At 41.9% G+C, this 12,428-nt stretch overlaps 1 protein-coding gene across 1 annotated transcript in view; it reads left to right on the top strand.

Annotated features, from left to right (window-relative positions):
• FHDC1 (FH2 domain containing 1) overlaps positions 1 to 12,428 on the top strand; it is a 37,628-nt gene that overhangs the window by 6,464 nt on the left and 18,736 nt on the right. Inside the window, exons 2-5 of the mRNA XM_008060177.1 lie at positions 4,528 to 4,589; positions 5,255 to 5,357; positions 11,498 to 11,583; positions 11,676 to 11,776. Coding sequence (XP_008058368.1) covers positions 4,528 to 4,589; positions 5,255 to 5,357; positions 11,498 to 11,583; positions 11,676 to 11,776 — 352 coding nt within the window. The remainder of the gene's footprint in view (positions 1 to 4,527; positions 4,590 to 5,254; positions 5,358 to 11,497; positions 11,584 to 11,675; positions 11,777 to 12,428) is intronic.

Here is a 12,428-nt window from a genome sequence, read left to right on the forward strand (position 1 = left end):
AAAAAAAAAAAAAAATAGTTATGATGAGGCCAGGTGCACTAGCTCACATCTGTAATCCCAACACGTTTGGAGACTAAGGCTAGAGAATTGCTTGAACCCACGAGTTGAAGACCAGCTTGGGCAACATAGCAAGACCTCATTCTACAAAAAGTCAAAAAATTAGCCGGGCATGGTGGCGTGCACCTGTAGTCCCTGTTACTTGGGAGGCTGAGGCAAAAGGATTGCCTGAGCCCAGGAGTTTGAGGCTGCTGTGAGCCGTGATTGCACCACTACACTTCAGCCTGGGTGACAGAGTGAGGCCTGACTCAAAAAAAAAAAAAAAAAAAAGGTCATGATGGTAAATGTTATTTGTATTTTACCACAACTTTACAAAAAGTTCTTCTTTCTTCAAAGGGTATGGGAGGCAGATTGTAGAGAAACTGAGCATAGCTCAGGGCCCCTCACAACCTAGCAGGAAATCTTTGAAATGAGGTGGGTGTGTGAATTTGCACAGCCTCATTCCTAGCTCCCTTGTCTGTAACCCTTTGGTAGGAATTTCAGTGGAAGAACTGACGACCGTCCCTGCCATTGCAGGCACTGACTTCAGCGGCAGTCCTGCCCGCATGTCCTGGTGTGACCAGAAGATTAGATTACAGATTGATTGGACCTGGGAGGGGGGAGGGGGTGATGCAGCGGGTCCGTTGGCCCGGTTTGTTTCCTTGGACGGTTTCTCACCTCTAGCTTATCAGCTTGTGTGGCCAACGAGTCTCACTGGGATCTGAGCCTCACTGAAATCGCGTGTGCAGATCCTACTGCTCTGATTCCAGAATGCTACCCAGTCCCATGTGGATTCGGTTCTGAATTGCCACCTTTGAGACAGCAAGCATTTGGGATGTGAGATAAGCTAATTTACATGTGTAGTGATAACCTTCTTTAAAGGACTTTAACAATCACTTTTATAACACTGCTTTGGAAGGATCGAATGCGATAAAGTAGAGAAAGAGACTCCTCACACACCTGGCAAACCTGATGATGCCAGGAGAGTGGGACTGTCCCTGGACTCTTATCAGTTGTCTCATTTTCGTGTTGTTTGGGTGAGCGCTGGCCTTTGGATTCCCTGGAAGGTGCTCAGCCATGACCAGCCAGACTTTTCCTTAGGAATCTCTGAATTCCCTTCAATGCTGACCGAATTCAAAACACAGCTCAAGCCCTAGAGATGAGAGATTCTCCAGGTGGGGGCTGCCCCATGTTGAGCTTGATTGATGGCTCCAGCAGGGCCAGGGCTTGGGATCCTGAAGTCTCTCTTGCTTGGTGGGAATCTCATCCGTCATCCCACAAATGCAACTCTGGGGTCACCAGGGGACTTGGCCGGGAACTGTGAATGGCTTTCTACCAATCTGCCCCATTCCCGGAGAAAACACCCAAAGTGAATACCAGGCAGGTAGGAGGACATTGCTTCTCTGCAGGAAGCTCGCTGGTATTAAAACTTACAGGAACTAGATTGAGAAGAAACCAGGGAGACTCAGGCTAACATTTTAACTGAAATACTGTTTTGGGAATGTTATATCTGAGGCTCAGTTTCCTCACCTGTCTAATATGGACATAAGAGTTATTTTCCTCAGCACTTTTCCAGCAAAAATGACTGGATCTAGGCTGAGTGTACAGAGTCCCAGGGGGTTGAGAAGTGAACAGGATGAGGATAGAGCTTGGGACGTATGGGGATAAGAGATGCTGCAGTCAAGGGTTAAATATAGCAGGCAGTGGCAATTTAATGAGAGAAATATTAAAACAAATTATTTCCCCATTCTAGGTAGAAGTGAATGCCGAGGAAGTTCTTTGGGCATGTACAAGACAAGGGATGACCCCCCCAATAATGGAATTATCTTTTGGAGAGCAGTTATTTTGGGGGGATTCCTTCAATGTGTCAGCACATTTTATGATGGGTGATTTCCAGCACCAAAATTTTTGACCCAAATGACATCATGATTCCTATGCCCCACCCTCCCTATTTATCCCATCTTACCCTGAGCAACCTTTTTTTGTGTTTCATCCCCATGAAAAAAGTCCTCAAAGGGAAGCATTTTGCCAAGGTGAAAGAGGTGGAAAAAAAAATGGCAGAAACACTAAAAGGTATCAAAATTAACGAGTTCCAAAACTGTTTTGAGCATCTGTTTGGGATGCTCAAACTGTTTGGGAAAAGCATCTCGATAGGTGTACTGCCTCTAACGGAGAGTACTTTGAAGGTACTAAAGTTTAAACATGTAAGAATACATACACAATTTTTTATAAATAAATTCCAGGCTTTTTTGGGTCCCCCTTATATATAGCTAATCAATATACATGTTATTCCTTGTGGGTTTTTAATTTATAAATGATAACACAATTTTCTATCATAATATATTGAGATTCCGTTTCTTGGCATGAACTTTTAAGAGTGTTGAGTCTGAGATTTTATTCTCGCCCTTTCTTTCTCTCCTTCCCTCCCTTCACACTGAACTTGAACTGCATTCTGGGGGTGGGAGTATGCCAGTCTAGCTTGGGAGTTTATTTTATGGCTGGCAGGTGATTGTGCTAACATGAAATAAACCCCTAGGTTAGTAAATAATGTGATTGTTTAAGATTAGTCTTCAAAAGGAGGCAGCCCTACTCTTGTAAAAATTTAACCTCATAGTCAGGAAGTGACATTCATATTGGTTAACAGTCTTGCTGCTGCTTATAAACTTATAAGCGGACCCAGAGATCAGAAATCAGGTCTGAAACCTGATTCTCTTTTGTTCACAACGAATTGCATACATTTGGAAAGGAAGAGAATTACCACAACATTTCTATTTTAGCTAGTCTCTCTTTACCAAAAAAAAACAGATGGAAAAAATGCAGCAGTTTTTAGGTTATCTTTCCTCCACACATCCTGGATATCTACTCCAGAGACGGAAATAGCTCTTGTATTTAACAACCAAAAAAAAGGTGCTAATTTCTAGTCTGATAAATCCCCCTAAATTATTAACTTTGACAGTTAAAACCTATTGCAGCCAAAATATGGATTTTGACAATATATTTAGAATAGCAATACCATATTTCATTAAATCAAAAAAATGCCATATTATAAGACACAGCCTTATTCCTGAGATGTTAAAAATGTGGAAAAAAAACTATGCATCTTAGACTGGGTGAAGTGCATATGGCGTAAGAATTTTCTTTTTAAAATTTTGAATAAATAAAATGTAGGATGCTTCCTTACCTCCTCCTGAAAGGGCTGCTGGACATAGCATGGTCTTTTTCAATAAAATAAAAATTTTTTTAAGAAAAAAATTAATAACTTTATAATGTTTCTGAAAATAGTTTTATTGATTCATTTACATCCATAAATTAGGATTAGGACTCAATCTGCAATATCTCAGAGTTATTTTTACTTCCTCAGTTCAAGTCTCATATGATTCTTCTCTGTGCTACTATATTCATTTCCAAATTGGGGCTTTTAAATGTGGGCTATATTACTCTAAGATGAAAGTGCTAACTTAAAAGAATTTTAAATATATATTTTACAGTTTGTCCTCTGTAAATTCTACATCCTCAAATTCAACGAACTACAGATTGAAAATATTCAGAAAAAAACACAATAAAAAATAATACAAATAAAAAACAATACAGTGTAATAACTGTTTATATGATGTAACTTACATTGTATTAGTTGTTACAAGTAATCTGGAGATGATTAAAACTATACAAGAGAAGACCAGGCATGGTGGCTCACACTTGTAGCCCCAGCACTTTGGGAGGCCAAGATGGGAGGACTGCTTGAGCCCAGGAGTTTAAGACCAGCCTAGGCAACTTTGCAAAACCTCATCTCTACAAAAAATAAAAAAATTAACCAGGCATGGTGACACACACCTGTAGTCCCAGCTACTCAGGAGACTGAGGCTGGAGGATCACCTGAACCCAGGAGGTCAAGGTTGCAGTGAGCCATAATTGTGCCACTGCACCACAGCCTGGGCAACAGAGTGACACTCCAGCTCAAAAAAAAAAAAAAAGTATATGGAAGGATGTGTATAGGTTATATGCAAAATACTATGCAATTTTCAATAAGGGACTTAAGCATCCTCAGATTTTGGTATCCAGGTGGGTCCTAGAACCAACCACCTATGGATACCAAGGGACGACTGATGCTCCTCGGCTTATGAATGGGCCATGTCCTATCATGAGTTTAAAACATTGTAAGTTAATAACCCAATAAGCCCATAGTAAAGTTGAAAAAAGCATAATTTGAGCCATCATAATCAGGACTGTCTGTATATTAAAAGTTATATAGTATTAAAGTAGATATGTGTTATTACAGTTAAGGAAATAAAGTATCATTGCAGAAAGTTAGGGTGATTATAATCTTTTAATGTTTGTAAAACTATGTGAGGAATAGCTGTTAATCACCATATTTACATATTGGGAATTATTCTCTTATAAATTAGTATTATATTTTGATAGATTTTAATTCTTTTCTCCAACTCTTTTTATTTGTCCTTTAATAATCTTATGTGTTTTTTTTTTTTCCCCCAGATTACTATCTTGGATGCAAAACGGAGCATGAACATTGGGATATTTCTTAAGCAATTTAAGAAGTAAGATTTTTGCACACATTTGAAACTTTAGTCATATGGTGCCCCAGCAACAAAGTCTGTGGGTGCGACCAAGGTGAAATTCAAATTATCATATGAGTGAAAGTCATTCCTCACACCTTCAAATCCTTCTTAGACACATGGCTTGGTGAACCTGTGAGTGTCTATTATTTTCTGCTGTTTTCCTTCAAGAAAGCATACTGTAGTGGTCTGAATTTTATGGAGAATTGCCCCAGGGCATCCATTCAGGCCTGTGGTCTCAGGGAGTTCAGATCCATCTTTAGTGGTGCCCCTTCAGGGGAGTCTGGGCTGAGGAACTGGGGAGCCAGTAGAAAGGTGAGGGCTCTGCAGGAGTTCCAATGAGACCAAAGGGGATTAATTCTCTTCCTCCAAAGAAGACTCCCAGTGGTTGCTGTTGCTTTCTGCTTTTTTGGGATGCCCCCTCGAGGATGTTTGGGGGTGAAGGGAACTCTAAGCAGTGTGTCAGGGTCCCCCAATTCCTGGCAGCGGGGCTGTTGTGTGCACGCACACATAACTGCCTGCCAGCTTGAGAAAGGAGGCAGGATGGGAAGGAGGGGGGAGGAGATTTGTTTTAATTTCCACTGGCTTGTGTCTCTTTTGGCACTCCAGCAAACGTGATATGGCATGTGACTCATGTTCTTTTGAAGGTCTCCTCAATCCATTGTAGAAGATATTCATCAAGGAAAAAGTGGGCATTATGGATCAGAGACATTGCGAGAGTTTCTGAAGCTTTTGCCAGAGTCAGAAGAGGTAAGGAATTTGGCTTATGAGCTGTACATGCTAAGAATGATGATAAAAGCTTAATATTTTTAAGCATGTCAAAGCTTCCATGGGAAGGGCACTCTTCTACCCAGAGCTGAAGTTTTCTCTCATAAAATTAAAAAATGACCCAGCAGAAAGAGTGCGGGTTATGGAGTCAAAGGGTCTAGGTTCATATCTGAGTTGTATCCTTAACTGTGAAACTTGGGCAAGGTTCTTAACTCCTGTGAACTTTAGTTTCCTCATGTAAAGGGAGGAGAGTGATGCTGATGGTCAAAGTGATTAAGCCCTAGTTATGCATCTAACATAGTACTTGGTTGGCACTTGAGAGCTCAGTATATTTTGGCTTCCTTTCCCATCATCTAAAGATGACCTTTGCATAGAGTAAGCCCAGGTTAATTCAAAGTATATATACTTAAAAGAAAACAGTCATTTTTGAATAAAGATGCTCTAAAAATTTGGAGAGGTAGGTAAACTGTTAAGAAATGTCATCTGCATAATTGACTCAGAGGTGGAAGTTGTGATAGCAATATGGTACCATAATATAATGTCACATGTTTTGTTTGGACTGAATTAACTGAACTGCTGAGTGGTTAGATGCTTGATAGGAAAAAACCATAATAATAGTTTTATAAAACCTTCCAACATCGGGATATTGTCTTTGATTTCTGAAGAAAATTTCTTTGAAAAAATTCAATAAGAAATTACAGGAATGCATATACTTGTAAACACTTAAGTAATGTAGAGCCTTATAACATTTTTTACTTTATAAGTAAAGGGTGATGTTTTGTAAGGGTGGCTTTTCACATGCACTGCTCTCTCCTCCCTCCCCCTCCAACTCGTCTTCCCAGACATAGTTTATGAACCTTGGCTGTGGTGCCATCACCAACAAGAGAGATACATTTGTACTTTTTCTTTTTTTTTTTTTTTGAGTTGGAGTCTCACTCTGTCGCCCAGACTGGAGTGCAGTGGCTGCTCCCGGCCACCGCAGCCTCAACCTGCTGGGCTCCAGCGATCCTTCCGCCTCAGTCTTCCAAGTAGCTGGAACTGCAGGCACGCGCTACCATGCCCGGCTAATTTTTTGATTTATTGTAGAGATGAGGTCTCGCCAAGTTGCCCAGGTGGGTCTTGAACCCGCGGGCTCAGGCAATCCACTCACCTCAGCCTCCCAAAGGCGCGAGATTACAGACTGAGCCACTGAGCCCGGCTTGTACTTTTTCTTTTACACTGATTCGTGTTAACCTCACAATGCCAAATTCAGGATCTTAGCGAGTAACCAGAGATCTAGTTATCTCATAACCTGGGCTCTCTCTACCTCAGGTTTTCTGTTTGCTAATTAAGTGTCAGGAACCTAAGCCAAGGTTAATTAATGGCAGTTATTAATGTTAGGAAAGGGTCTTAAAGTCTTAAAGGAAAGGTTCATTAAGTCATAATTCACCCTGATCATACATACTGAACAGTCTTTAATCTTTCTTTTATGTAAAGAATGGGAGTTCCAAAATCTTTGTTAGGATGGATAGAGTTTTTAATTAATTTGAGTTTTAGAAGATTTTGTTGCTCTTGAAACTTTGTTCCCGCCTGGACAGTTTTCAAGACTCCTCCTGCCTGCCCCCTCCTAACTGACCTCATCGTTTTTTTAAGTGAGGATCAAATTTGACAGCACATGTGAAAGTGGCCTGGAAAGCTCTAAATTGATAACTCAAGGACAGGCACTAGGGAGGCAGCTAGCTTCATGCGGTGACCAGGTGGGAACCCGAATACGATTTTCTTAATATCTTCATTTCTCATTTAAAATTCAAAGGTGATGAGAAAATGCAGTGGGGGTTTTCAAAGAAGCAAATTAGCTTGCAGTCCTCTCACAATTTAAAGAAACTCTGTGTCTTTTGAGCCGTGTGGGGAGTGTAAATCAAAAGGAAGACAGTTACGGGCAAGATGGCAGAAACCCACCCAAGTGCTGCCAGCCTCTGGGGCACTGTCACCCCCAGGCAGGGAGCTTACCCCGGGGGACAGGGTCTTGCTGAGATGAAGCATTGGCTTGGGATCCTGACGTGCCTTCCCAGCCACCAAACCAGGCTGCAGCTGTGTCTCCCCCACCCTCAGTCCCAGTATCTGACAAGCCTGGTCACACTCCTGCTCCTTGTTTACATTTCTGACTCCTGGCTTCAGCTCGCCACGCCCTCCATGCTCAGCTGGGAGCTTCCTTCCCAGGAACACCCTGACGGTCCCCAAGGCTGCTGCAGCCCCTCCCTAACCACTCGGGGTGACTGTGCTGTGGGAGGGAGTCTCCGTGAAAGCTGAAGCCACTTCGTGACTGATGCCTGCCGTGAGGACAGATTGGCTTTGTTGTGAACGCTTCCTGGCCCCTGGCACTACCTGGACCCAGGGCCAACCCTGGAGTCTTTGAATCTCCAGATGGAGGCTGGAGGGTGGGGAGGAGGCTGAGGAGGAGGCAGGGCCAAGTGACAGAGGTTTAGGAATGTAGCAGAAATATGCTAATACATGCGTAAGTGTATGCGTAACCGAGTTACCCAGCCTGTGGTGCAACGTCCTGTCCTCATTTTTAGCACAAGTGAGGGCTCAACCTTTATTGAGTGGGCCCCATGTGCCAGGCACCGGGCAAGGCAAAATGAAGTGACATGAGATCATATGTTTAAAGAGCTTAGCCTAGTACCTGGCACACAGAACGTCAATAAATCATAGCTGTAATATGATATACAAAATATCTTTTGAATATTTTTCATTTAATCCTTGCAGTGACATTGTAAGTATTCCTCATTTTACAAATGAGAAACTGAGGCTCACACAGGTTAGTTAGGCCTTGTCTGGTGTCACATGATTGCTAAGTAGTAGAGCAGGGAACGGTGAACTTGAACCCGATGCCTCTGACCCCGGTGGTGCCTTCTGCTACACTCCATTGCCTCTTGCCAGAGGAAGGAAGGGCAAAGGTTGTCCAAGCCCCGCCTCACCCCCCAGCCTTTTCATCACCTCTGCTGTCACAGAGCACTGGTGTGAATAAGTGTCACTGGAATCATACTGTAATCTTATCAGCATGCTAAAAAATATGAGCGGAAACGGCCCTTTTCTTTCCCGCCTCTCAGCTGACAAACTGCCATGCCAAGGTTAATTGGTTGTCAAGGGTTTCTCTGCCCTCCACCACAGATCTGTGTCTAGTATGCTAGCTCATCCTTCCACCAATGTGTGGTTAACACTTGCAGAGGAAGAAGGTAGGCCCAGAAATAAAACCCTGGGAGTGTGCTCTCGTCCAGGACTGGTCCTCGAGGCCGTGGGACCTTGCTGTTCTCACTCAAAGCAGGTTGAGGTACCTCCTCTGGGTGTGTGTGTGTGTGTGTGTGTGTGTGTGTGTGTGTGTGTGTGTGTGTTTATTTATTTTTTTAAGGGACAAAATCTTGCTATGTTGTCCAGGCTGGTCTCAAACTCCTGGGATCAAGTGATCTTCCCACCTTGGCCTCCCAAAGTGCTGGGGTTACAGGCATGAGCCACTGTGCCTGGCCAACTCTGACCATTTTTATGACCTCTCTCTTACCCTCTTCCGTTGACTCTGCCATTGTGAGGGGAATGACAGGGAGGAAGCCAGAGGGTCTCCTGGTGGGTGGGTATGCTTGTGGGAACTTCTGCCATCTTGAGGCCATGTGACTGGAATTAGATGGAATGAGAGAGGCCCTCCTGTTGGAATGTGTGAGTCTCAGGGAGCTTGTCGTTGCTGTTATGACAGCAGCCAGGCCCAGCTGGGGTCAGCATGAATGTCTCTTGGCTCAGCCCACAGAATTATGCCTAACAGTGTTTAATAAATGCTTTTTGATCATGATGATGAGAATGCATAATAATTATAGGGTTTGTTCAGCACTCTTTCTCGCTTCCCTACCACTGTGAAGGTACAATAATCCCTCTTAATGAACATAAATCTCATTTTGAAATGGCACAGAGAACTGTATACACGGTATTTAAATACTGTCTTTTCATCACCCTTCTCTTGAAATCCATAAACATTTTTTAGCTTCTCACATAAGCGAAGGAGATTAATCATCACTCAGTTACAGTTTAGCACATGTTTAACAGAAACGTTGACCGAGTTTACTTAGCATGACCTGTTCTTATGCTTTATAGTGAAAGCTATGCTGTTAACATTCAGAAGCTTTGCACATGCTACATATATGGTCTCAGAGAAGTTATAACCTCCCTCTGTCCCTGCCCATATATAGTGAATTGTGAAACTCTAGTTCAGAAGGGATCAGAATTCAGCCTATGGATTTCCCAGTTTAGAAACCAGGCACTGATTTGACTTTAGCTAAACCAGAAGTGCCATGTGCTCCTAAACTGAGTACGGCTAAAAATGGTAAATTCACGCTGCGGCTCTTAATAGTAGGGAAACTGCAATTTTTTTAATGATTCTTTTCTGCCCTAAAAAAAGAGAAAATAGTCTTATATTTTAATACTTAATCCTAAGGTGTGAATTTGAACTGCTGCATTTTATATTTTCAAATAATTGAGGTATATTTCAGTTTGTGGATCTTTGCAAATGTCCCTTTCCTTCTGTGTTTGAACTGTCATTCCCTATTTTTCAAGGGACTTAAAAATCATGTTATTAATCATAATCCAGTGGGTGGAAGAGAGTAAGCTTTCTGAAGAAGAATAATAAGTGGCAGCCACTTGTTGGCAACAGTCAGCTGCACAGAGAGACCGTGTGGTTCACCAATAGTACTAAGGTGCTACTTACCATACTGGATGCCTCTCCATTAACGGTGGACTTGGAAGTGGTTTTGTCATTGGCCTGGCCCGGTTTTCTGTGTGGTTAAGGCCTTATGCATCATCTAACGCTTCCCCTCCATCCTCATCTGCTAACTATTTAGCCATATGACTATGTCAGAATTCTTCTTTTTTGCCTTTACCTCAGTTAAAAGAACATTTGAATGTTTAAAAACTTAGTTTAGTTTACTTTTTGAAAGAGTAATACACATTCATTGTGGATATTTTAGAGAAAAAAAAAAAGAGCAGCAGCAGAAAATTGAAGTCCCTTGCAGTCCTATCACCTAGCGTCGGGCTTTTTAGTCTTTCCTGTGTATGCAGGTGTCTGCTTGGGAGAGTTGGGGATAGTAGACACATTTTTAGAAAAATTTATAGAAATGGAACCCTACTGTGCATACTGTTTCATGACCTGGTCTTTATAGGGGGGCAGTCTTCACATTGATCTTTCAGTTGTTTAAGCAATTTTCCTTTTTTCCTTCCTGCTGGAAAGCTGGTATGTACTCACCCGAAGTTACCATAGTCCCTTCCCTTTAAAGAATGTGAAGTGGAGTTTGACCACAGAAAGATCTGTGTTGGACCTTACCCAGTCTACATATTTTAGATCCAAAATATTCCCAATAAGATTTTTTTCTCTTATGACTTAATGGGCTGTGTTATAATAACTATCCAGTCTCTGCTTTCTTCTAAACAATGATCTCACTTCCAGATTATCGCTTACAGAAAAATTTCATCCTTAGAACTGATCCCTGTTAGTTCCTCCCTTTTGTCAGCTTCCTGAGGATCCCAGTGGCTCCAACTCTGGTTTGTAAGGGACTGTGTATTTATACCTACATAAGTGACACTAGCTTTTTACTTTCAAATTTGTGGGTTAAAATTTCTTTTAAAAAGCAAACTAGGCTAGGTACAGTCATGCCTGTAATCCTGGCACTTTGAGAGGCTGAGGCGGGAGGATTGTTTGAGACCAGGAGTTCAAGACCAGCCTGGGCAACATAGCAAGACTTCATCTCTACAAAAAAATAAAGAAACCTAGCCAGGCATGGTGGCATGTGCCTGTAGTCCCAGCCACTCCAGATGCTGAAGTGGAAGAATTATCTGAGCCCAGGAGGTAGAGGCTGTGGTAGGCCATGATTGTGCCACTGCACGGTCCTGGGTGACAGTGAGACCCAAACTCAAAAACAAAAACCAAAAACAAAGTAGTAGATGTGGTCATTTCCTTTTCTGTCTTTTCTTAGATCATCTTTATGAATTTGAATTTAGCAGTGAGGTTCTATTTTCCTGGAAGTATCTTCGATGAAATTTAAAACAGTCATAAATTTTAATCGTAAGTGATTTTTTTCTCCACTCCCCCCTTCCCATTTGTCTTTTAGGTAAAGAAGTTAAAAACGTTTAGTGGCGACGTGTCCAAGCTGTCCCTGGCAGACTCCTTTCTATACTGCTTAATTCAGGTGCCAAAGTAAGGACATAGTCACTGATTGTTTTTCTTTGCAGAGGAACATTTTTAGACTAACGACATTAAATTCTACAGTTTTATTTTTTATTTTTCAGCTATTCACTTCGGATTGAAGCCATGGTGCTAAAGAAGGAATTTTTACCTTCTTGTTCTTCTCTATATACAGATATAACAATTTTAAAAACTGCTACAAAAGGTAAGTACGTATATCATCCTTCATACCATTTGTTTTTATTAATCTTGGTAGCAACTTGAAAAAAATTCACTTGAAGTTGGAAATGGAAAGTCCCAAGTTTCTGATATACCCTAAAAAGGGAAATGAGATGTTCCCAGGGATGCCTTTAAAGTTTATTTCTTTTTACTTTTTTTCGTTATGAATTTTTTTTTTTCTGTACCAGGGTCTCTGTTGCCCAGGTTGGAGTGCAGTGGCATGACCATAGCCATCATAGCCTCAACCTGATGAGCTCAGATGATTCTTCCACCTCAGCTTCCTGAGTAGCTGGGACTACAGGCTTGCACTACCAGGCCTGGCTAACTTTTTGATTTATTGTTGAGTTGAGGACTCACCAAGTTGTCCTTTCTGGTCTCGAACCCTTGGGCTCAGGCAATCACAAAGTGCTGGGATTACAGGCATAAACTACCACGCCTGGCCTCTGATTAATATTAATTTGCCTATTATCCTCCCATTAAAGCAGGTATCCCCAACTCTCTTGACCACAGACCACTCACAGGCCAGTGCCAGTCTGTGGCCTGTTAGGAACTGGGCCACGCAGAAGGAGGCAAAGCTTCATCTGCCTTTTTTTTTTTTTTTTTTTTTTTTTTTGAGTTGGAGTCTCACTCTGTTGCCC

This window comes from Carlito syrichta, unplaced genomic scaffold, assembly GCF_000164805.1.
Source record: "Carlito syrichta isolate Samal-C Ts95f unplaced genomic scaffold, Tarsius_syrichta-2.0.1 Scaffold304553, whole genome shotgun sequence".
Lineage (NCBI taxonomy): Eukaryota > Metazoa > Chordata > Mammalia > Primates > Tarsiidae > Carlito > Carlito syrichta.